Source organism: Babylonia areolata, chromosome 23 (assembly GCF_041734735.1).
Source record: "Babylonia areolata isolate BAREFJ2019XMU chromosome 23, ASM4173473v1, whole genome shotgun sequence".
Taxonomy (NCBI): domain Eukaryota; kingdom Metazoa; phylum Mollusca; class Gastropoda; order Neogastropoda; family Buccinidae; genus Babylonia; species Babylonia areolata.
In genome coordinates, this window is record NC_134898.1 from 20,527,317 (window position 1) to 20,552,106 (window position 24,790).

The window sequence follows — 24,790 nt, forward strand, 5'->3', positions numbered from 1 at the left end:
GACTTCTTTGTACAATTGTCAGACTGGGGAAACAAATCATTTGTTGTGTCAGCAGTAATATATTATTTTTAATTACATTTACATAAAATTAATTTTATTAGAACTGAAAGCATAAAAAAAGATAGTCGTAACCTGATTTCACTAAATATTTTGCACACTCTCGCGTGTACATTGGCCCAGGCACGCACGCACGCAACCACGCACCCACGCAGATTTTTGATGCAGCAGATATGTTGTCATGGATATCATAACCTTGTTGATATTGTCGCCAAGCGACTTCCTGCCAATGTATGCATGAGATCGGAAAATCGGCGAAACCGCGTTCGGGTTGGCCAAAACTTCGAATTCCGGAATCACTTCCGAGCAATGGTGACAGTGGTCTAAGGTATGCTCAAAGTCCAGATGACGCGAATGTTTGTTTAACTTATTTACAATAGCCTTTTGCGTTGCACGTAACTGGACAAAAATTATTTTTGTTGCTTTAAGATCGTTTGATTTGCAGGGGAACGGGCGTGCATGTGTGTATGGAATGGGTGTGACATATCGTCTCTAGTCTAAAGACTGAATCAGCGTTGTTTGTCGTCTGCTGGTCATGCGACGAAAAGCCGATTCGGCCAGTTCAAAACGTGTCGTAACTGGTAAGCTTCGACTGTGAGAGTGTGATTGACAAGTAAAACATACGAGGTGTATGTGAATGCCGCTCATTTGTCTAATGTATGATTGTTCGTTCGTCTGAAATAAAGCGAGGAAATAAATAAGGGCAGGGCCAGGCTCCTCAGCCCAGACTTTTGGTAAATGCCAGGCCCAGTCGGCACTGGACTTAATCGGGTTGAATTCAGTTGCAGCACTTATTAGTAATACTAGCACTGTAGCAGTAGACTTGGGACTGACTCAAGACTAAGTCAAAGCTTTTATTACATCCCCTTTCACATATAGTCTCTCTTTGACAACATTTGCATTGCATGTGCATTGCAATCTGATTTTCACTCATTTTTAATCACACACGGAAAACAGCATTTTGGAGGAGAGGAGGATTGGGGCTGGAGGGGGTGGGGAGAGAACAGGAGAAAAAAAAGTGGTGCCCTGTCCAAGACAGCAGATTTTTTTTTTTTTTTTTTTTTAGTCTGTTAGTGGTTGATGCAATTTTAAAGTAAAGTGGGAATTAGCAAAGTTCTATGTTGCTAAAAGAATATTTATGTTTGTTATTTCATCAAGAGAAGAAATTCAATGGTGATTTTTAGTTGTCCATGGGACACAGACAAAAAGAAACCAAAAACACACACACACACACACCAAAGAAAGCTGTCCCCCAAATTTGTATGTGCCTTCCCAAAGTAAAGAGATGGTTAATAAAAATAATTGTTGGTAGTACAACAACATGTCAACAGATGAATATTTCATCATAATGGTAATATGCATGCAAGAAAATAAAAACCAGGGTGGGGTGGAGGTGCTGAAGTGAAAAGGGAAGTCTGAGGAAGTGCAGTCGGTCTGTGCTGAAGCCGACTGCCCAGTTACCCCTTCACCAGCAGTCAGAAATTGGTTGTTCAACTGACAAGTGGAGAGAGCATTTCCACTTATTCGCCAAAAGGTTGAGGTATTCCAGACTATCAGTCGAGTGGGTATTTTGAGCCCTGCAGAAGAACGAAATGGTTTAACTGCATGCAGGCCTGTGACCAGTTCCAAACATAATAAACATAACCAAACCTAACCAAACCTAAATAAGGGCAAGAAATTGTATTTCGGCCTCTTATCAATTGGAGGTAATCAGTGAAGACACTCAGATAAGGTGATGATAAACCATATTTTACTTCCATAGCTAGTTATTGGTACAGACATATATCATATATACATATCATGCCTTTATACTTTATTACTATCAGGCTTATTGCCTGATCAGTATGATTTTTTTTTTTTAATCGGTGCTTAATTCAATACGCAGTTACTAATGTTATGGCTAGCTTCCAATGGATACATTTATTTGGAAGCCATAATGATAATCCTTCAAGTGTTTATCCAACACTGTGACTGGCCAGATTGTTTCACAAGTTAACAACCCTGTCAGTAAAAAAAAAAGTGTGAAAAAAGGTTTGATTTGTGAATGTTTTCTTCGGGTTTAGTGGGTGTCCCCTGGTATGAGTACTGTCACATTGAGTAAAACTAAAAGGGTTTTGTGTTGCTCTTATCATAATGTCCAACTCCAAGCAAAATTTATATGTCTCGATTACGTCATCCCTTAACCTGCAGTATTCAACAAGGCTGCATAATCTCTCTTCATGGTAAATCTCTGTATATTTTCTGTCAAGTCAATATGTTTTCTAAGGTAAAGGGGGGGGAGGGGGGGGGGGGCATACTATATTTTCGTATTCCAGAATTGGTCCAGTGATTTAAATAATGGTACCATTACATCTTAATTTTTAAACTGGATAAAGTGAGAGATAATGCCTGATATTCTGTTTCCCTTTTTTTATGGCAGCATTAATGTGCTGTTCAAAAGTTTCAAAGATTTTTATCCACCAAAACACCCAAACCCCTTTCTAATTCAGTCTCTTCTAGATCATCAGAGTTTAAAAGATAAGTGTAGTTTGGGTTGTCTACTAACATGTAGTATTTTACATTTATCATTGTTGTTAAAAACTTATTTCACCATATCTTTGTCCATTTGACTACTTTGTCTATGCTTTCTTGTAGCAGAATTTGTTTTTCTTTATTATTTATTCCACAACATGCCTTTGTGTCATCGGCAAATGTTTTTACAAAGCACTCCAGCACTTCTGGCATATCATAAATAAATTAAACAAATTACATCAGCCCAAAAATACTTCCCTTAGGAACACCATTGGTTATCTTGGATGTGTCTGACTTCTCATCTGAAATGTTTACATACTAATGATACTGGCTTCCGTTAAGTAAACAGTCTTTTCTCCAACTAAGCAAACTTCCTGTAGTACCATAGCCCATCATTTTGTGTATCAATCGTTTATGTGGAACCTTATCAAATTCAAAGGCCTTCTGGGTCTAGGTATACAGTGTCTGTAGGTATATTGCTGTTTATCATAATCATCCAGTCATGAAAAATATTTAATAACTGTGTAACTCAAGACCTTCCAGATGTGAATGCATACTGGTAATTAGATAAAGATGATCCCAAATTAAATGTTTATTCAGCATATCTCTGATTATACCTTCACAAGTTTTACATACCACAGATGTAAGACTAACGGGTCTGTAGTTACTTGGTTCATTGTTATTATCTTTTCTTCTTTTTTTTCTTTTTTTTTAATAGGTTTAACTTCTGCCAGTTTCCAGCTGTCAGGTACTTTCCCTTCCTTCAAACTTTTATTGATATGATTCACTAAGTAAATGTTTAGCCCTGTAGTTTACAATACACACACACACAGACACACACACACACACACACACACACACACACACACACACACACACACACACATACATACAATGCTGGGTGAAAGGGAAGTTTACCATCTTGACCCCAACTCCAAGTTGTTTGTTTTTGTTTTTTTGTTGTTTTCATTTCCAAAGTTGACAAGTGAAGAATTTCTCAAAACTGTTTCCAATGCCATTGAGTATAGATCCGTCTCAATAAGGCCTCCCCTAACTTGGACCCTTGTGAATGTACACGTGAAGGAATGTCAAGTCTTTTCTTTGAAGCTTATTTCTCTTCTTTCAGTTTCTGGCATATCTATCGAACTTTGACATCACTTGTTATCAAACATTCTGGTGTTTGGTGTTCTGTACTCATTACTGCTAATCCTCCATCCCCCACAAGGGGAGAAAGGAAAGGAAACCTTGAATCTGAATTACTGGGTTAGCATTTGCCTTGAGAGGAAAAGTGATCCACCTGGACACTTTCACCTTTGAGTGGACTTACTTTATCTGTACATTCATTGGTCAGTTGAATGGCTGAAGATTTTGAACAAGTGTGTCACACTTGCACTATGGCTCGTGTTTTGCATTCATGAACTGAAACACTATATATACAGACACAGTGTTGTCTAAGTTGAAAAGCTTAATTTTCAAGTGATGTTGTGTGAAGTCATCTCCAGACTGTTTACCAGCTGTCTTTAACTGAGTTATTGCCTGTATATTGAAGTGTCAGTTCATCAGTTTTGTTATCATTTGATGGTGGGTATGCATTCTTGTATCAGTGATAGAGTAATTCAATGTAACAGGGATATCACAAGTCAGTTCCAGTTGTAAAGATTTAGCTTAAAACAAACATCTCATAAAATCAATAATGACATGGTAAAAAATCAAAATAACAACAGTAAATAAAAAACATCTAAAAAAAAAACAACACTATTGTTCTTACTTATTACTTTGAAAAACATGTCTTTAAAAAAAGGTTTTTTTAAAAAGCAACTACAACAACAACAACAACAAAAACATCAGCAACAACAACAACAACAAAAATTAAATGCTAGCCAGCATTATACATTTTCTTTTCTGAGAACATTGATCCACAACCTCTAGAAAATCTTAGCTGTAGGAAAGTTTTCTTTGTAAGTGAACATGCTTCAGATTCCAATTATTCCGGTTGTAAGAAAACAATGTGTGTCATAGGCGCCTGGAATTTCCAACAACAGGGAACTGTACAGTGAAACTTAGGCTTGGGGAACTTTAATCACCGATTGCTGGTCAAAGAATTCACGATTCCCCTTGCAGTGTTTCTAAATTTATGTAACAAATCATGACTACCCCAGGTTTCTTTGTCATAATCTTGTGTGCCACCCATCTCCAAGTTCAAGGGTTGGATTGAAAGTGTTTGTTATCTTGTTTTTTATCTTTCCCCACTAATCAAGGATACTCAGCTGTACTTAGACTTGACCCATTCTGAAGTTGTTGTATTTTCTTTTTAGGTTTTGCTTTGCAAGATAGAGGCATTACAGTCTGTGGCCTTTCATGCCCTGCTCTCATGGTGACCTCAGTTTCGATACCCCTCCACTTCTGTGCTTGGGGTGAGTTCCCCCAATGTCGTCAGTGTCGGCAGATTCATGGGGAGCTGTTGTTTGAGGGACGTGGTGGCGGTCTCCACTCTGGGAGGGACGCTCACTCAGTCTGGCTCCGCGAATAAGCCATTATTGTCGTTAGTAGGGGGCTTAGTAGGTGGTGTCCTAAGTACGTTAAAACAGAACAGGCACCACTGAACACCACCGAAGTGACTCAGCAGCAGTGCAGGGTCTCCTCTGGTGTGTGGCCTCCTGGCGACCTAACATCGATGGTTCCCTGTGGACTGCCGACGCTGGAACTGCGACGGATGAACCCGGGTGTGGCCGTGTATGGGGGAATCTAAATGAGCGGCGTGGGAGTAATGCCACTGAAACGGGGCAGATGATGGGGCAGCAAAAAAAAAAAAAGATTAAGGCATTACTCCAGTAAATGTACATGTATGCACGGTGTGGTCTGAGTGGTATTATGTTTTTTTTCCTGCTGTTTTGTTTCAGTTCTGTAGAGAAAAGTGCCATAATGTGGAAGCCTACTGCAGCTGTGCTGGTAGTGGTCATCAGTTTCATTTCTGTCAAAGTGTTCATCACCAAGCCACCTCTCAGTGAAAACTTCGACACCAGTTATGATTACATTATTGGTAAGATGGATGTGTGTTTGTTGGGTGCGAGTGGAGAAGGGGGGTGCTTTTATATCTTGTTTGTTTACACAAAGCAAAGCATTTTTTAGACGAGGTGGGTTTTTTTTGTTTGTTTGTTAATGATGTAAAGAGAGAGAGGGAAGGAAAAGGGGAAAAAAATAAAGCATGATATAGTGGCTGGGGGAGGGGGAAGGACTGATAATTGATAATAATAGATTACAATAATTATAAATATGATGACAATGATGCACAATATTAGGGCTTTAAAAAGTCTTTTCTTACATAAAAAGAAGGATGGCATGTATAAAATGCAAAAGCAACAAAAAACAAACAAACAAAAGGACATGGATCCTGGTAATTTTTTCAGCGTTTGTTGTATTGGTGCACAGGCTTTTCCGATTGTTGTCACGTGTGTGTGTGTGTGTGTTTGTGTGTGTGTTCTTGTGCACTGTGACTTTCATTTAGCATACACTATGCACATTTTTGCTTGTGCATAAGTAATACATGCTTTCTTATCTGCATTTGTGCAGGCCACACATAATGCTTATAGTTATAATCAAAGATAATAATGACTGATGAACTGCGTGTTCAGCACTATCAGTGGGCAGTCAGTCTCCTCTGGTTGCAGATAAAACAAAAGTGTTTGGCTTCCACAGCCACTTGCTAGGGTTCATTTTCATAGAAAATTATTTGTCATATGCAGAAAAAAAAAGATTCACTAACTAGTGTTTGTTTCTTTGTTTTTAGAATCCTAGTCAACTTCCCAACTGTGTGTACATTTGTGTACATGTGTGTGAGTGTTATCATGCATGGGAAAGATACTCTACCATTAGTAAAAAGACAGTTTAGGTTTTGAAAGATTTGTTGTTACAAACACTTGTAAAGTTCTGCTTCAGATGAACAACTGTTAAATAGTTCTCATATATCATGATATATGTTAACTTTACCATATCAACTGGCCCATCAAAGAACCATTTTCCCTATTTATCTTTGTTTAAAACTGTTTGCAATGTGTAAATAGGCTCAGCAGAAATCTAAGCAAGTGAAATAAATACTAACGGCGCTACCGAGGAAGCTGTACAAAATGTTGGGGCAGGAATCAACATTCAGTACCCAGGAGGCAGGGAAGAAAAGATCTGCTTTGCTACTGGCCTTTACTCCACCAACTGTAAGGTTGAGGCAAAAGCCCAGAAAACAGCAGCAGCCCTCATGGAGGTCAGCTCTCTTGCCACCCATTAACGTTGTTTTCCTGACTCGTGCCCTGCGGGCCTTACAGTCCAACACAAACACTAACCTAAAAGACCTGTCCTCCACTCTTGTCTCCCTTTGCAGGGGCTACACTGTCATCATACAGTGGATTCCCTCTCACTGCAATGTGCTGGGCAATGAGACTGCTGACTCCCTGCAGAAGAGCAGGTGGATAGGTCCACCAGCTATGCTGCCATAGTATAAAGGAATGCACACTGCTGTCTGTGGGAAAACCACAAAGGAAATGTGTTAGATTTTCCCCAAACTTAAGCATTATATGTGGACGAGGTACTTTTCTAGAATTGAGTTGTGAGTGCTCAGAATAGCTTTCAGTATGCTTATTTGAGATAATTCTCACACTTTTTTTTTTTTTTTTTTTTTAAGGGTTGGGAGGGGGGTGGCGGTGTGTTGGCCAAAAAAACTTTTTTCAGAAAAGTTGATTTTTTGGTTTTTATTTTGCATAACATGAAGCTGTAGTTTTAGTTTCCGTCCTGTACCTGCTTGACTTCCTTTGAGTAGCAGTGTATAGTGTGGTTTCCTGTCTCACCATCAGTCCATTGTAATAGTGTGGTAAGCTATTGTTCAGTATTAAGCTGCTCTCAGTCACACAGAAGTGAAAGTGGGACAAAAGGGAGACATTAGGCACACCAGGAAGGGCCTTTGTGCAGTTTTGTCAGGCATGTGGTAAGGGAAGTAGAACTGAAAATAAACTGCTGTAGGCTGGAGTGTGTGTATGTTAGGGGGGGGGGGGGGGGCAGGGGTCTTTGTCAGGACTGACCTTGTCCCCAATCTCTCTCTCTCTCTCTTTACCAGTACAAAAAGAAAAGGTGAGGGAGAGTGGGCGGGTGGGATTTTGAGTCCTGTTGAAATTTCTGTGGGTGTTTTGGCGCTTTTCTGATCCTTTTTTTTTTCTTCCCTGTACAAAAGAAACTGGTTTACAATTCTGTCCTTTGTGACTGGTTGTTCTCTTTTGTATACCTGTGTTTGTGTGCAAGTGTGTGTGTGTGCTTGCAAAGATGAGTAGATTTTTTATATTAATCATTTTTATATAATATATATATATAAGAGAGAGAAAAAAATGATTCTCTCTTTCCCCATCTCTCCCTCTCCCCCTCTCAGCATGGTCATTCATATTTCATATCAGTCATTCATATTGTAATAATGCTCTTGCTATTGATGTACTTATCCACTTTGTGCCCCCCCCCCCCCCTCCCCCATGCCTTGTGCCTGGACCCTGCCCTCTCCCCTCCCCCACCACCTTCCCATGTGTTTGTATAATGGCCTGTGGTCAAAGTACAATAAACCATTTGAGTCCTGAGTCTCTCTCCCTCCTGCCCCTCCTTCTCCACAACCCTTGTGAACTAAAATAAAATCTTTCTCTCTCTCTGTGTCTCTGCCTGCCTGCTTGTCTGTCTGTCTCTGTCTCTGTTTCTCTGTAAATATATATATATATATATATATATATATGTGTGTGTTTCTTTCTGTGTGTCTCTCTTTCTGACTCTGTCTCTCTTTCTCTCTCCCTCTCCCTCTCTGTTTGTCTCTGTTTCTGTCTGTCTGTTCCCCTCCCTCTGTGTCTGTCTGTCTGTCTCTGTCTCTCTCAAGAGCTGATCAGCATGTTGGGTTCTGCAAAGATCAGGTATCTGCTCCCCCCACCCCACCCCATCCGATATGGTGTAGCATATGGATCTGTCAGCATGCTCTGACTCCTTGAAACTGAAACTCTCTCTCTCTCTCTCTCTCACTATGATGCCTGCAGTGGGGGCAGGCACAGCAGGGTGCGTGCTGGCCAACCGCCTGTCAGAGGACAGCGCTGTGAGGGTGCTGGTGCTGGAGGCAGGGGGAGACGACCGGGGCAACTCCTTCATCTCCATGCCCATGGGGAGCATGCACCTCATGCACAGCGAGTTTGACTGGGACTACTTGACCGTGCCCCAGAAACACTCCTCTCAGGGACTGGAGGGGCAGGTGGGTGGGTGTGTGGGGTAGTGTGTGTCTGTGTGTGGGAGTGTGTTTGTGATGTTTATGTTTAATGTGGCGTGGGTGTCTCTCCGTGTGAGTGTCTGTGTAGGTTTGTGTGTGTGTGTGTGTGGTGTCGATGTTTGGTGTGGTGTGGGTGTCTTTCTGTGTGTCTGTGTAGGTGTGTGTGTGTTTGGGTGTGTTGAGGGGGATGTGACAGAAAGATGTTGGTGTTACGGATGTGTGGAGGGGGTGTTGTGTGTTTGGTATAGTGTGGGTGTCACACTGTGTGGCTGTGGGTGTACATGGAGGGGGTGTGGGGGATATTGTGTGTGTTTGATGTGTGTGTCACTCTGGGTGTTTGGAGTAGGGGAGATACGGGTGTGTTGTTTTCGGGGAGGGGGGGTGCACATTATAATGATAGCAAGAAGCTTATTGCAGATCTCAAAGTTCCTATGTTATGATTTGTTTTTACACACAAGATCTGGAACTTTATATAAATGCGGGTATTGTAATAACAAGAAGAAAGTATATTGCAAATCATACTGCAAGTGTTCTGAATTGTCTTTACATACAAAGTTTAGCAATGCTACATTATTGACATAATTCAAATAACAGTAAGAAGCTTGTTGCAGATCAAAATGCAAGTGTTTTGATTCATCTGTACATACAAGGTTTAGCTCTAGACTACTGACATCATTGAAATAAAAACATTAAAGTGTATTGCATATCAAAATATAGGAGTTCTGATTTGCCTGCATTTTCACAGGGCTTGAAAAACCCAGCCATTGGATTGTCTGGAGCAACTAAAACCTTTTTGCAGGCAAGTGGAAATGATCTCTCCACTTGTCCATTGGGCAACTAATTTTTGACTGTCAGTGAAAAGGTGCCTTCCAGATTTAACACTACATAATCACTATTACTGAACTAACAGCAAGAAGGATGTTGCAGATGCATTACTGGCCTACGGGCAAGGTCCTTGGCGGCAGTTCCAGCTTGAATGGTATGATCTACATCCGTGGAAGTCGCCATGACTATGATAAATGGGCCCAGGATGGAGCCACAGGCTGGAGCTATGAAGATGTTTTACCGTACTTCCTCAAATCGGAAGACAATGTCAATGCAGACTTCATCAAAACTGGTGAGTGGTAGTACAGGTGGTGGTGGCCCAGAATGGTTTGAACATTGTTCGATTTGAAAATGTCACAACAACGCAAATGCAGTGAATTCATCAGGACAGCAAGAAAGTCTAATACTGAGTCCTGATGTGGCCCCTATGTTAAATGATCTCAAATAAATTTGCTGCAAAATGTTCTTTGGAAGTGTTGTTTAGCACAGTTGAGGATTGTTTGAAATGCAGTTTGATTAACTAACAAAGCGGGACTATCTTCCATAACTTCAGAAAACCTCAGCCATGCACACATGCACACTCACTCACTCAGAAAACCTCTGCATTGCTTCACATTTGCTTCCCTGCTTCTTCAGGGTACCACAAGTCTGGAGGACTGCTGAAGGTGGCACGTACAAAGACAATCAGCTTGTCCAACTTCCTGCTGCGAGCGGCCCGCGAACTGGGCTACCCTGTGGTGGACGCCAACGGGAAATCCATGCTGGGTGAGTGCATGCACAGACTGTCATTTGTGCTAAAATTCTCTGTCGACATGAACAGGAAGAGACCGAGAGAAAGAGGGAGGCAGTCAGGAGATGAACTCTGCATGTGGTTCATGTTTGTTTCAGTGTTACCATCGGTAGTTGTGTGATTAGAGCACTGGACTTAAGTCCTGGGTTCGAATTCTGGTTGTCCTGGTGGGTTAAGAATGGGATGATTTTTTCATCTTCTGAGTTCAGTTTAGTTACTCAAGGAAGCGTCACTGCATTTGAAAAAATTCATATACACTACAACATATTTGCTAAGCAGATGCCTGACCAGCAGTGTAACCCAACACACTTAGTCAGGCATTGAATATCTTCTCAGACAACATACACACAGACCTGATAGTGCCTTAACCACCTTCTTGCGTATACATGTGCAGAACATCATAACGCACATTAAAGATCTCCAAATCTGTGTCAGTGTTCACTGGGTTATGAAAACATGGCAGGGAGAACGGAACTGTAATAAAAGAGAGAGAATGAGGGAGAGAGAATGTATGCATGAGTGTGTGTATGAGTGAGTGTCTATGTGTGTTAGCATGTGTGTGCGTGTGTTTAAACTCACACATGCTGAATGGATGTTGCCAGGTTTCGTCGAGCCACAGTCCACGCTGTACCGAGGAACACGCGTCAGCAGTGCCTCCGCCTTCCTGCATCCTTCCGTGGGTCGTGAGAACCTGGATGTCATCGTTAAGGCCCAGGTGACAAAGGTGAGACAGTATGTATTATTATGTATGTGAATGCCCATTGTTCATCGATGTAATGCAGCAGCATAAGCTAATGTAACGCAGTGCAATACAGTGTGATGTGACAAGTTATGATACAAGAATGTATGCATGCATACATGTATGTATTATTATATGTCTGTCTATCTTTCTGTTTGTGATTTTCTTTTGGCCTTTAACTCATTGATCTCTGTGCCCAAGTATTGCTCTGGCTTAAAAAATTATCTCGTAAAAACGGTTTTCACATTCCTATTTATGCCTAAATTGTATGGGAAGGGAACTTCTACAGTATTTCCGGATGTGTCCACAGATAATTTGGAAGAAGAAGAGTATGTTTTCTGTGGTTTTTCCTCATCAGCATAGCATAGAGCCTGCTGAAGCTGTAAATTCCCCATGGTTGAATAGGTTAAAATGTTGAAGTAAAAACTGTTTGCAATGGATATTATGACAAACCTTTTATAATTTGTGTGACATACAATTCTTTGTTGTTTTTTATCCTTCATTTTTGCTATGTAAACATAAGAAAAATCAAAATAGAAATGATTATGACAAAAAATTGATAAGGTGAGGCAAATGTCCAGCAATACACCTGCTGTGCTGTGTATATTTCACCCCTAAGTATGCTGTCATTTGAACTGGACTTATAATTTTGTTTCTTTTTTGTTTGTTTGTTGGGTTTTTTTTGTATTGTTCTGTGTGTGAGGAGTGAAAAAAAATGAAAACACATGCCTGCCAATACCATACATCAAAACTGTCCATGGACAGGTGGTGATAGAGAACGGGAAAGTGGTGGGCATGCACATACACATAAAACAAACACATGCCTACCAATACCATGCATGAAAACTGCCCACGAACAGGTGGTGATAGAGAACGGGAAAGCGGTGGACATGCACATACACATAAAACAAACACATGCCTACCAATACCATGCATGAAAACTGTCCACGGACAGGTGGTGATAGAGAACAGGAAAGTGGTGGGCATGCACATACACATAAAACAAACACATGCCTACCAATACCATGCATGAAAACTGTCCACGGACAGGTGGTGATAGAGAACAGGAAAACAGTGGGCATGCACATACGCATAAAACAAACACATGCCTACCAATACCATGCAATGTGGAGTGATGGCCTAGAGGTAACGCGTCCGCCTAGGAAGCGAGAAAATCTGAGGGCGCTGGTTCGAATCACGGCTCAGCCGCCGATATTTTCTCCCTCTCCATTAGACCTTGAGTGGTGGTCTGGACGCTAGTCATTCGGATGAGACGATAAACCGAGGTCCTGTGTGCAGCATGCACTTAGCGCACGTAAAAGAACCCACGGCAACAAAAGGGTTGTTCCTGGCAAAATTCTGTAGAAAAATCCACTTCGACAGGAAAAACAAATAAAACTGCACGCAGGAAAAAATACAAAAAAATGGGTGGCGCTGTAGTGTAGCGACGCGCTCTCCCTAGGGAGAGCAGCCCGAATTTCACACAGAGAAATCTGTTGTGATAAAAAGGAATACAAATACAAATACAAAATGAAAACTGTCCACGAACAGGTGGTGATAGAGAACGGGAAAGCGGTAGGAGTGGAATTCACCCACAAGGGGAAGACCCACATGGTGAGGGCCCAGCGGGAAGTGATCCTGTCAGCCGGAGCCATCGGGTCTCCGCGCATCTTGATGCTGTCTGGTGTGGGCAACAAAAAGCATCTGCAGGAGATCGGTGTAAGTGGGCACTGGCTGTTGCTGTGCGTGCGTGGATATGAGTGTGTGTGTGTTTGTGCGTGTGTGTTTGTGTGTGTGTGCATGTGTGTGCGTGTGTTCTGATATATGTAATATGCTCAAAGGAAGCAAACATAAAAAAGTCGCTTTGGCAATCAGTAAGTTTATTTGATTTGCAAATGTTGTCTAGATACTCTTTTGGGGGTTAAAAGACATTTGTTTTTTCTCATCTTTTTATGTGATGCTGTTATGTATTTGGAAATGTTTGTTCTTGGCATGAAACCATTATTTTGTAGTAGTCCATACTTCCAATAGGGGTGAAAGGATAATTCAAACTTGAAACGTGTGTGGAGGAGGAATTTTGTTGAATATACCATCACGCATATTGATCATTGTTGTAGACATTTTGTTGGAGTATTGAATATTACATTTAACCCTGAAAACGGAGTATGGCTGCCTACATGGTGGGGTTAAAACGGTCATACACGTAAAAGCCCACTTGTGTACATACGGGTGAAAGTGGGAATAGCAGCCCACAAATGAAGAAGAATAATTCTACATTCAAGCGTTACTGTGGGCACTGTCCTGAAAATGTTGTACAGCTGCCTAATTCTTAGAGTGGAAAAGTATAAGCTGTACTTATTGAGAAAAAAAAGCACTGATAATAAAAAAGAAAAAAAGAAAAAGCTGTATGGGACTTGCAGCATATGAACACAATGAAAGAAATTCTGAAGCTAAAGTTTACAAAATTAAGATTTTTTCCCCCTAAAATGTTGGTATTCATGGGAACCCATACAAAAGCTTTATCTGTACAATCTGTAATATATGTTCTCTCTCTCTCTCTCTCTCTCAGTATTTCCCTCTCTCCCTCACACACACACACACACACACACTCTCTCTCTCTAAATGATCGCAGTGCATGCAGCGTGCACACACTCACACACACACACACACACACACTCAGCACACACGTCCATGTAGTCATGTTAAGTCCTCCTCCCTTTTCTCCATGTGTGATGAGAACACCAACAAGTTTTCTTGGTTCTAGATACCAGTGAAAGCGGATCTACCTGTGGGTGAAAACCTGATGGATCACTCCCTGTTTGCCGTACCCATCAGTCTGAACGTTTCCATCGGCGTCACCAAGGAGAGGCTGACCAGCATCTGGGAAGTCATCAAGTACTACACGTTTGGCAAGGGTGAGTGCAGTGGGCCACTGTGATGCAAACCTGAGGAGGCTAGGATCCAACACAAGATTGCCTGTCTCTGTTTTCAGTGTCTCTGTCACGGTAATATGCCAGCATATCCCATCTATCTATACCATCCTTCTAGAATGTGGTGCTCTCTTGTCACCTCTCAGCTTACAATTCCTCGGTCGGTTCTCCCTCGCAACCTTTGGTACAAAATTTTTCTCTGTCTTTTGCCCCACTGTTTGGAACTCACCACCTCTGTCCCAGAGAAAAAATCTCAGTACATGGTAACTTTAAAAGAAAAAATTAAAGAAAACTTAAAAGACGCACTTCTTTGAAATGCATTTCTGCTGGTGCCTGCAATGATGTGAGTATGTGCTTGTTTCTGTGTGTTGAGGTGTTATGTGGAAGAGAGAGAGAGGGTGAGGCTGATTTTTTAGTACTGTGATTGTGATTCTAGTTGAGATTTATTTGGGCATTATTATGTGTGTGATTGTTTATGTATTTTGATATGACTGTTGTGAGATTGCATCATTTAGGTACTGTGCTGTTTTGAGTGTTATGTTGTAGTTGTACACTGGGGTTTTTTTTTTGTGTTGATGTTCATAAATATTGTTTGTGTATGATGTCTTTGTAGGTTTATAATTGAAGTTGTTATTTTTGTGTTTAAATGTGTTTAAATTGTGTTAGATTCCCCCATACATGGCCACACCCGGGTTAGTCCGTCACAGTTCCAGCATTGGCAGTCCGCAGGTTTCTTGTAGTCTTCATCTGGATTCCTTGTCATTTTTTTTTTTTTTTTTTTTTTTTACCGGCTAGGTATGCCTGCTAGGTTATTTCGCCTTTGTTGCCTCAGTTGTATCTTGCCTTTGTGACTACTGTTTTTAGTTTATCATGTTTTAGATTTGAATTTATTATGTGTAGCGTTTGTTTAAACCTGTATTAAATTTGAAGCACATGTGCTATACACTTGCTTAATTGAAATTTAAGATTTTCTGCTTGTGCTGTACATTACTGAAAAGAAGAGAATATTAGTTTTTCTTTTCTTTTTTTTTTTTTTTTTTTTTTTTACATGGGGTAATAAAGTAGGATTTTTGACTGACTTGTGTAAACAAAGTGAGTCTATGTTTTAACCTGGTGTTCGGTTGTCTTTGTGTGTGACTGTGTATGTGTCTGTGGTAAAGTTTAGCATTGCCATTTTCTGCCAATACCAAATTTGGCTTAAACACAGTATGAAAAAAAATCTTCACAGTCGTACCAATAACAGGTTGTTAGTCTCCCAAATTAAGCCATTTTTCCAAAGCATTAACGGTTTATTTCATTGAGGTTCATTCCGAAATCCAAAAATTCTATAAACTGCTTCCCACTGAGTCAGGCCTACTAGAAGGTCGGTAGTTTTCGAAGACAACAAGACCTCGTTTTTCTTGGAATTTGGCTGCCCAGTCAGCTAACGGGTATTCTAAGGTCAGCCACAAAGGCTATGGACCAATGGCTGAGGCCAAAGACGCTATGTGGCTGGTTGGTTACACCAACCCACAAATCTACGGCGAGGACGCAGAAATGACAATTTTCATGGACACAGACCCATCAGAGGTGAGTGAATTGATGTAAGCTGAATACGCCGAAACTGATGATCAACGAAAAGAAAATGAACATGAAAATGGAACTGTTGCAAGTTCTGGAAGTGACGTAGATAGAAGAAACTTACTGTCTATGGGTGAACATGTTCACAATTAAAAGGAAAGAAATATAGTTTCTGGACAGAACACATCCAGTGATACTAACTACACCATCGACGTGTTTGCTGCATATAAATATTCTAAAGTGGACACTGAATTAACTGGAATGAGCATAAAAGAAAAATTGATTCAATCATTTCTTTCAGCTCGTTGTAGGCCTCGACTGGTTCATGTAGATGTAGAGATCAACCATGTATTGTGTTGTGCTTGAAGGGATGGCAGTCTCCTTTACCACTGAAATAAAAGAATAATCGAGATATGATAAAACACACAAAAAACATGATTTAAACGGCGTTATTTCGTCCACTACAATCACATCTATTTATCGCATGAAGAAGAAAATTTCAATATTGCTTTAAGTATTAAATTCAGTCAAATGACGCCAGGTGTGCCGAAACAGTGGGGATTAGTCTGCTTGCTTCGGAACTGTACATGCCTAGTTCGATCCCGCTCACACTCATTTTTAAAAAAAAAATTTTCTGTTCTTCCAAGCTTATTTAATATATCATTTAATACAGAACACTTTTCAACGTTTTCTTAAATCTCTTTTTTTTTCTCCTCATGATTCCTTTACTGGATGAAGTGCGAAGCACAAGTGGGTCTTGAAGGCTTTGCCTATTGTTTTTTTATGTATTTTGTGGGGGTTTTTTTCAGGAATTTTTTCTTCCAACTATGGAGTGGAGACACTGGCGTTCCTGAGCACCAATGCATCCCTTGAAAAGCAGGGATGGCCAAACCTGCAGATTCACTTTTCTGGCATGGTGTTAGACAAAGCAATATTGGCACTACATCGATACACTAAACAGGTAACCTGTTTGTTCTGTTCTGATCTGCCTGTGCCTTTGTGGTTTGGATGTATGGTTGTATGTTTGTCAGCAGGTGAATATTGGTGTGTGTGTTGATTGATGTTCTCAGCAATACTCATTGCTGTACTTATGGCTCTAAATTATATTCTTGTTCTTCCAGTTACCCTTTTGTAAGTCTCATTTTGTCTTGATTCCAAGTTCGTATTATATGCTTTAAACTCACCAAATTGTAGGATTCTCTCACTTCCTAGGCGGACGCATTACCTCTAGGCCATCACTCCACTAATGGCTTGCATTCACACATTTTCCCCCAGTCGTTGGAGGAGGCAGCATCGCGGGAGGGTCAGGTGGGCTTCACCTGTGCGCCCACCTTGCTGCAGCCCACCTCCCGAGGCTCTATACGTCTGCAGAGCAAGAACAGTAGTCACCCGCCGCTTATAGACCCCAACTACTTAGAGAACCCGCAGGACGTTGAGGTCATACTTGAAGGTGAGCGGACTCTATAGTTAGTATTATTTTGAATGCTGCTCTTTTTTTGTTCTCACATTTACATGATTTTGCACATGAATAAATAGCAAGAAAGACTAAAAATGAATGTCAAGACAGGTTGGATTTTTTGTTTGTTTTGTGGGGCGGGGTGGGGTTGTTTGTTTTTTGTGCTTCAGTATCTGCACACACCCCCACACACACTTAGCCAGCACATAAATACAGACACAGGCTCAGACACAGACATGCATGCACACACACATGAATGTAAGGACACATGTTCTCATCCTACCATGCTCAGCCCTCTCACCTGTTTTTATTGTTTGTTTGCTTGGTGTTTTGGTCTTTTTTGCTTTTTTTGTTTTGTTTTGATTTTTTCTTTTGAGTAAAATTATCTTTCTTTAATTTAACGTCTTCTCACTTTGAGTGATATTGGACATTAAAATTACGAAGTGGAAAGATGTGAAATTGAAGACTGATAATGCTACCACTACACACACACACACACATGCACACACACGCACACACACACACACACACACACACACACACACACACACATGTACATACGCACCCTACACACCCCACAAAACACCACATCACACCACACCACACACATGCACACACACACGCACATGCGCGTGCACATGCACACCCCACACACCCCACAACACACACCACACCACACCACACCACACCACACCACACCACACCACACACACACACACACACACACACACACACACCACACCACACCACACCACACATATCCCCAAACAACAGCATTCAGAATTTTTAAAAATCCTTATATTTGTTTATCATCTTTTAAATGAATACTCCACACCAAGAAACAGACACACCAGTTATCATCATGTGACACACACACACGTGTGCGTGTGTGTGTGTGTGTGTAGTGGTAGCATTATCAGTCTTCAGCTGTGCTCTCCATGACTCAAATTCTGCAAGAAATTGAAAACCATCACATTTCAGTAACAGCTGCCATGAAAAATTATATTACCCATTTATTCTTTTTGTGTTTTCCAGTTGTCAAATTCTCCGCTCTCCATGAATTGAATTCCACAAGAAATCGAAAACTGTCACATCACATTTCAGTAACAGCTGCCATGAAAAATTATACAACAAGAGATGCCAACTGTTACAATTAGGCCATATTTTATTACGCTCTGTCGCAGTTTGTTCCATCGCTACACCAGCGTCAAAATTGTTCAGACAAGTTCATTTTCTACTACATAGCATGGTCACATGCTTTCCTGTCGTAACATTACCCAGACGCTTTACACCTAATGATCAGGAGGCCAGGGCAGTCACTAATAGCTTTCACGTGATGATGCTCAGCTAATCGTGTGTGTTTTTACGTTGAAACAGCATTGAGTGGACTAATCAGCTGAATCGTTTACCAGAACAAGAGAGAATGTGGCTAAATCAAGTCACATCTCAGTCAAACAATGTTTGTTGCTGATGGATTCAGCTATGGAGTGTTGGATTAAGTTATGGAATATTTTGTATGCCTTATAGATAAAATGTACGTTTGCTGATATTGCTTGGAGTCTGAGTGTTCCTACCAAATTCAGAATGCTCCTACCAAATTTCCTGATCGTTCCTACAAACACTTGACAGGGGTTGGCATCTTTGTACAACCTATTTATTGTTGGTGGTTTTATTTTTATTTGTTCCCAGGTGTCAAATTCTGCAAGAAGTTGATCACCACCACCACATTACAAGAGCTGGGGGCGCGACTGACGGACGCCCCAGTGGCCTCCTGCGTGAAGCACGGCTATGACAGCGATGACTACTGGCGCTGTCTGATCCGGCGCTGGGTGGGCGCCTGCTACCACTCCTCCGGCACCTGCAAGATGGGCGCCCCGGACGACAAGACTGCTGTGGTGGACCCCATGCTGAGGTGAGGGGTTGTTTGTGTGTGGTGTATGTGAGTGTGTGTGTGTGTGAGAGAGAGTGTGTGTGTATGCGTGTGTGTGTGTGTAGTGTGTGTGTGTGTGTGTACGTATGTGTAGTGTTAGCAGTGGTCTTCAGTTTTACGTCTTTCCTTTCTGTTTGAAGTAGTCTTCTTCAGTTTGATGTCTTTCCAGTCTGTTTGTAGATTTCTTGAATTTCACGACTTCCTTCTTTGCTTAGTAGTAATCTTCAGTTTTACATCTTTCCTCTGTATTTAATTGTAGTTTGTAGTTGCCTTTAGTTTCATGTCTTTCCACTCTGTTTGAAGTAGTAGTCTTCAGTTTGATGTCCTTCCACTCTGTTTAGTTGTAGATGTCTTGAATTTTATGTCTCTTCTCTGTTCAGTTGTCGTTGTCTTCAGCATGTATCCTTGCTTATGTATACCATACACGTGTGTGTGTGTGTGTGTGTGTTTAGATAAAAGGGGGATACACACAGAAATGATTGATTAGAACAATGCAATCTGCAGTTTGTAAATATTAGAATGAAATAACATCGAATAACATAACAAAAAAAAAAAAAGAAAAAGAAATTGGGGCAGTGATTAAGTTGATCGCACTACAGAAACATTCCCTATTGAACTGTTACAGGGATTCAGCATATTTGGAATACATGTGACTGGTTGGCCATCATTTCGTTAAAGTTTATTTGTTTTGAAAAATTGTTCACTTTGCATGAGTTTGTGAGAAAACTGACTATCCTTTGATACTGAAATAAAATGGAGTTCCGTGTGATCTGTTCACAACAGACAGAATATAAACAATATTAACATAAACAGTGTTCAGTCTTATGCGATTTCTGTGTGTGTGTTTGCCTGCATATACGCACATGCATATGTGAGATAAATCTCAGTTTTTTTTCTTCTTTTTTCATTCGTGGGCTGCAACTCCCATGTTCACTTGTATGTACACTAGTGGGCTTTTATGTGAATGACCGTTTTTACCCCCACCATGTAGGCAGCCATACTCTGTTTTGGGGGGTAATCTCCAGTTTAATTACACATACTTTACCATGATCCACTGGTGCAGACTCCCACAGGGTCTGGATTTCTGTCCCGTCCATACTGTTAGTCCGCTGTAGGCAGAAATCAAAAGTAGCTGGGGCTAATAGCCTCCCAGTTTACTATAATTATTTCATGTAAATCAAGCCTCGTGTGTTCAGAGTACCATGCTTAAGATACAATATCCCACAAACTTAAAAAAGAAAAAATTCAATTTTTCATTTATTCTCTCATAGGACCAATGCCATCAAAATGATTTTGCTATTATCCCATCAGTTCTCTCTCTCTCTCTCTCTCTCTCTCTCTCTCTCTCTCTCTCTCTCTCTCTCTCAACCTCAACTTTTTCCAAAGAAATGTTATGAGTATCCATGTTTGTTTAGACTGTTTATTGATGGCATCTTCTGATGATGGTATTATCATAAAATTTGGACTATTGAGCGCAACATTATATAAGCTGCATCCACAGATTTTTTTTTTTTTTTTCAATAAAAGGAATTTAAACACACACAAGCTGCACTAGTTTATAAGCTGCAAATGTTGCACAAAAAAACAAGTGCAAAAACGTCCAAAAATTATTCACAAAAAGTGAGAAACTGGACAGCCACGGAAACTTGTCAGATGCACGCAAAGCACAACTTAAGTTGCAAATTCAGTGACAAAACAACACAAAAATAAAAATACAGCTGCATCAAAGATACACACTAACACACACACTAGCAATTACCGGTAGTCACATTTATTCATCACCGTCATCATTTCCACTGAAGCCACTGAAAGCTTTGTCGTCAGTGTGGGAAGTGAACAACAGAATCACAGCTTCTTCTGCCATGGCATCGCTGACCCCGGCCTCGTTTTCATCATCAGTGCTGTATGCTGGTGGCTTCTCTGTCGTCTGCTACAGTCAAGAGTTGAGCTTTGCAAAAAGCCATTGACTGAACAAGGGCGATCAACTGAATGTTTTGGCTGTGTGTGAATTTAAAGGAAAAAAAGTCATAAACAGTTATCAGTAGCACACTTTTACAGTGAGTTTTGAATTAACAAAGAGTCAGAACTTGTTTTGAAACATAATGTGAATCTAAAAATAGACTGGAGACTAATGGCAACAAGTTAATTTGACCTGAACGCATCATCGGAAAACCCGCAACATCGGGAGAAATCTATAAACAAGCCGCACGGTTATTTTAGCCGCAGGGGTCGAAGTTTTGGGGAAAAGTTGCGGCTAATAGTCTGAATTTTGTGTAACCTGGCATGGCATCTGTATAGAGTTTTTAAGTTCAGAGATACAGTATTGTCATAATTTATTAGGTTATTAGGATGCAAAAGCAGTAGTGCAGATGCTAACAGTTACAGTGACATTTGTAAAATTTTGTTATTGCCCCTTGTTCATATGGGGCTGTGGCCTGAAATGAAAAAATCTGAAGAATCTGAATCTCCCCACACCTCATGTGTCTTTGTTCATGAATCGGTCATACCCATGCTTTAATCTACAACTTTTCTTTTTAGTTCTCCTATGTATGTTTTTTGTTTTGTTTCATTTCTTTTGTAGGGGCAAGGGGTGGGGAGGGGGGGGGGGATTCTTTACTTTGCCCTTGAGGTCTGAATGTAAAAAAGCAGTTATGCTAACTCCACTACTCTTGTGATATATATTTAAAAAAATTTTTAAATAAAATAAAATAAAATAATATATATATATATTGCTTTGTTTTGTTACAGGGTGAGGGGCGTGGAGAACTTGCGCGTGGTGGACGCCTCAATAATGCCCAGCATAGTGTCAGGCAACACTAATGCCCCTGTGATCATGATCGCTGAAAAGGCTGCTGATTTAATCCGAGGGAAACGGACCGTGTGAAGCAAACGCAGCCCACAAAGCAGGTCATGAGCGAACATTCTTGGATTATGTAGATTGCTGAGCGTTTTGTCGTTGTTGTTGTTTGGGTGGTTTTGATTTTGAGGTGGGGGGTGGGGGAGGATATGGAGGATTTTGTGTGTGTGCGTGTTTTTCAGTGATTTTCATGGTTTTATAAATGACGATTACTCTGTGTGTGCGTGTGTATGCATGCGTGCACGCTTGCTTCTGAAGGGATCATGCCTATGTGGAGATTAGTTTCTTTTTTTCCCTTTGCGACTGCATCTGATTTTTGGTGTGTTTTTGTTTTATATATTTTCTTTTACATGTGTATCGGATTTTGCATATATATATATGTGTGTGTGTGTGTGTGTACTTTGCCCTAGTGTTGTTTGGAGAGGCAGATGATCATGAGAAAATACTTTGTTCTTGTGTGTGTGTGTGTGTGTGCGTGTGTGTGTGTGCAGGGAGAACAATGTTTTTTCATACTTTTATACTTGGTCACTGTTGGGTTTGTTTGGGGGGAGTTTGTGGGTTGGTTGGTTTTTTTTTTTTTTTTTTTGTTTTTTTTTTTTTATGGTCTGAAGTGGTAATGGAGGGATCCAGACTGCTTCCCCCTCCCTCACTCTCCATGTCACATTTTTACATCTCTCACCCACATTTTTTATTTCCAGTTTGTTTGCTTCTTGTTGTCAGTGTGTCACACGTGTGTGTGTGTGTTTTTGTTTGTTTGTTTTTTTTACATATAAATGTATGTATGATATATGCGTATTATCATTCAGTTCTGTCAAATGTTCTACCATTCCTTTTATACACTTGGATTGTGGAGAGAGCTGCAATGGTGGTGTTGTTGTTGTTTTGGGTTATTTTTTTTAAAATAAAAAGCTCAATAACCTTGAGGTTTTATTTGTTGTTGTTTTTTGTTTTGTTCTGTTTTGTTCTCATTTTCTTTTCTTCTTTTTTTCCTTTTTTTTTTTTTTTTTGCTTTTGTTTGTTTGATTACTTGCTTGCTTGCTTTGAATGCAGGTGCACTAATATTTCAATTTTGTGGGGATGGTTTTGTATAGCATTGAAGCAGGCAGCAAAATGTTTTCCAAAGTTTTTGGTCAGTCAAAGGTGGATCAGAAATATGCTTGAACTTTATCAAAAAATTGCTGAGCTGGTGAACAAAGTTTTCAGGGTTGTTTTTTTTTCTCCCTTAAAGTTGTAAGACAAATGTAGAATTAAACAAGCTACTGGCAACTCCAAGAAACAAAACTAAGGATGCACTACATTATAGAAATCTGCATTTGAGATTTAAAGGAAGTTAACTGTCGAATCCTTACTGTAACACAATGAAGGACGTTTAACAGTCACACTTTGGAGGAGAAAAAAAGAAGAGAAAAACTGGTGTTTTGATTCAGGAATCTTACACAGCATGTTCAGTACTGCTTAAGAAGTAACACTGAATTTCTTGGGGGTTTTTTTGTTTTGTTTTTTTGTTTGTTTGTTGTTGTTTTTCCAATGCAGACCCCTATCTGCAAGGTTCATGCAGGAAAGCACAACAGTGTAGTGTGTCCACTGGAATTAGAGTGATATGAAAACTGAATGATTATTTTGAAAAAAAAAGAAAGGAAAAAAAAAAGACAATCACAAAAGGGTCTTTCCAACCAACGTTGCACTTGTCATCAATGAAACAGATGTTTAAGGAGTATCAGCTGGCACTCGAAATGCTGTGCCTTTCATCCACGTTCCTGATGTAATGGTTTTGTTAACAAATTTTTAGTGATTAAAAACCTGTCTGAGCCCAGTATCTGGCATGCAGTACTTATCTGATTTCCTTGTGTGTAAACAGTGAGCATGCAGAACAGAGCCAGCATAACACATAAAGTCTTTTGATCAGCATCTGTCAGTTTTACAGAGAAATTGTGCGAAAATGTGTTTGAAGGCCAGTTCATTATTCATGCATAAAGGTTCATTGTATGCTTTGAACACAAAAAAAAACCCAAAACAAACCCAGACCTGTGACAGAGAAATCTTAAAAACTAACGTTCCACCCAAGACAGTGATGGGAGTGTAGCACGTAAGATTTGTTGGCATGGGATGATAAACAAAGGTCCCTTGTGCAGCATGCACTCTGTGCACGGTAAAGAACAAAAAAGTAGCAAAAGGGTCATCCCAGGCAAAATTCTGAAAGAAAATCCTTTTTGAAAGTAAAACAAATACACATGCAGTCAAAAAGAAGTGTGGGTGGTGCTGCACTGTGGTTAGACATTCTCCCCAGTGAGGGCAGTCAGAATTTCACACAGAGAAATTATTATTGTTATTATTATATTTATATAGCACTGAATCTTGTGCAGAGACAAATAAAGCGCCTTTGCACCAGTCATTCAAACGCATGTATAACTCTAAAACTAGAGAAAGAAAGAAACAAACAAAAAACTGAAGACAAGGAAGAGGCAGGGAAGGGAGGCTGTTTTGGGAAGAGGTGGGTTTTAAGGCCAGACTTGAAAGAGCTGAGTGTGGAGACCTGACGAAGCGAAAGAGGAAGTTCATTTCCAATTACACCAGAAATCTGGTGTGACAATAACTAATACAATACAGTACGGTACAGTACAGTACAATACCATACCATACCATGCAAAACAACACAGTACATTGCAATACTGTACCACATGTGTTACAGTAGGGTAGGCATGCAATTAAGTTTGTGTGCCAAATGTTCAGCAGTTGTAACAGAACAGCCTTTGGTCTCCAATTTTACATCTTTCCGATTTTTTTAGTGATATTAGGTAGGGAGAAAAAGAAAAAAAAAGAGAAAAAAAAAAGAAGTATGGACTTTGGGACTTGTGCATTAAACC

The 24,790-nt window shown here is 40.3% G+C and overlaps 1 protein-coding gene across 2 annotated transcripts; it reads left to right on the forward strand.

Moving 5' to 3' along the window:
* Positions 1 to 359: 359 nt before the first annotated feature.
* Positions 360 to 22,849, forward strand: LOC143297900 (glucose dehydrogenase [FAD, quinone]-like). 2 transcript variants are annotated; one of them, XM_076610446.1, is made up of 12 exons: positions 360 to 385; positions 5,469 to 5,608; positions 8,616 to 8,824; positions 9,767 to 9,956; positions 10,301 to 10,429; positions 11,057 to 11,178; positions 12,745 to 12,912; positions 13,958 to 14,108; positions 16,493 to 16,644; positions 16,959 to 17,133; positions 18,829 to 19,051; positions 21,818 to 22,849. In XM_076610446.1, exons 2-12 carry the CDS (start codon positions 5,491 to 5,493, stop codon positions 21,951 to 21,953), a joined length of 1,773 nt encoding a protein of 590 aa, XP_076466561.1. In that variant the 5' UTR covers positions 360 to 385; positions 5,469 to 5,490; the 3' UTR covers positions 21,954 to 22,849. The 2 variants fall into 2 exon arrangements, with proteins under 2 accessions (XP_076466561.1, XP_076466560.1); XM_076610445.1 differs by lacking the exon at positions 360 to 385 and adding an exon at positions 419 to 638.
* The last annotated feature ends 1,941 nt before the right edge of the window (positions 22,850 to 24,790 follow it).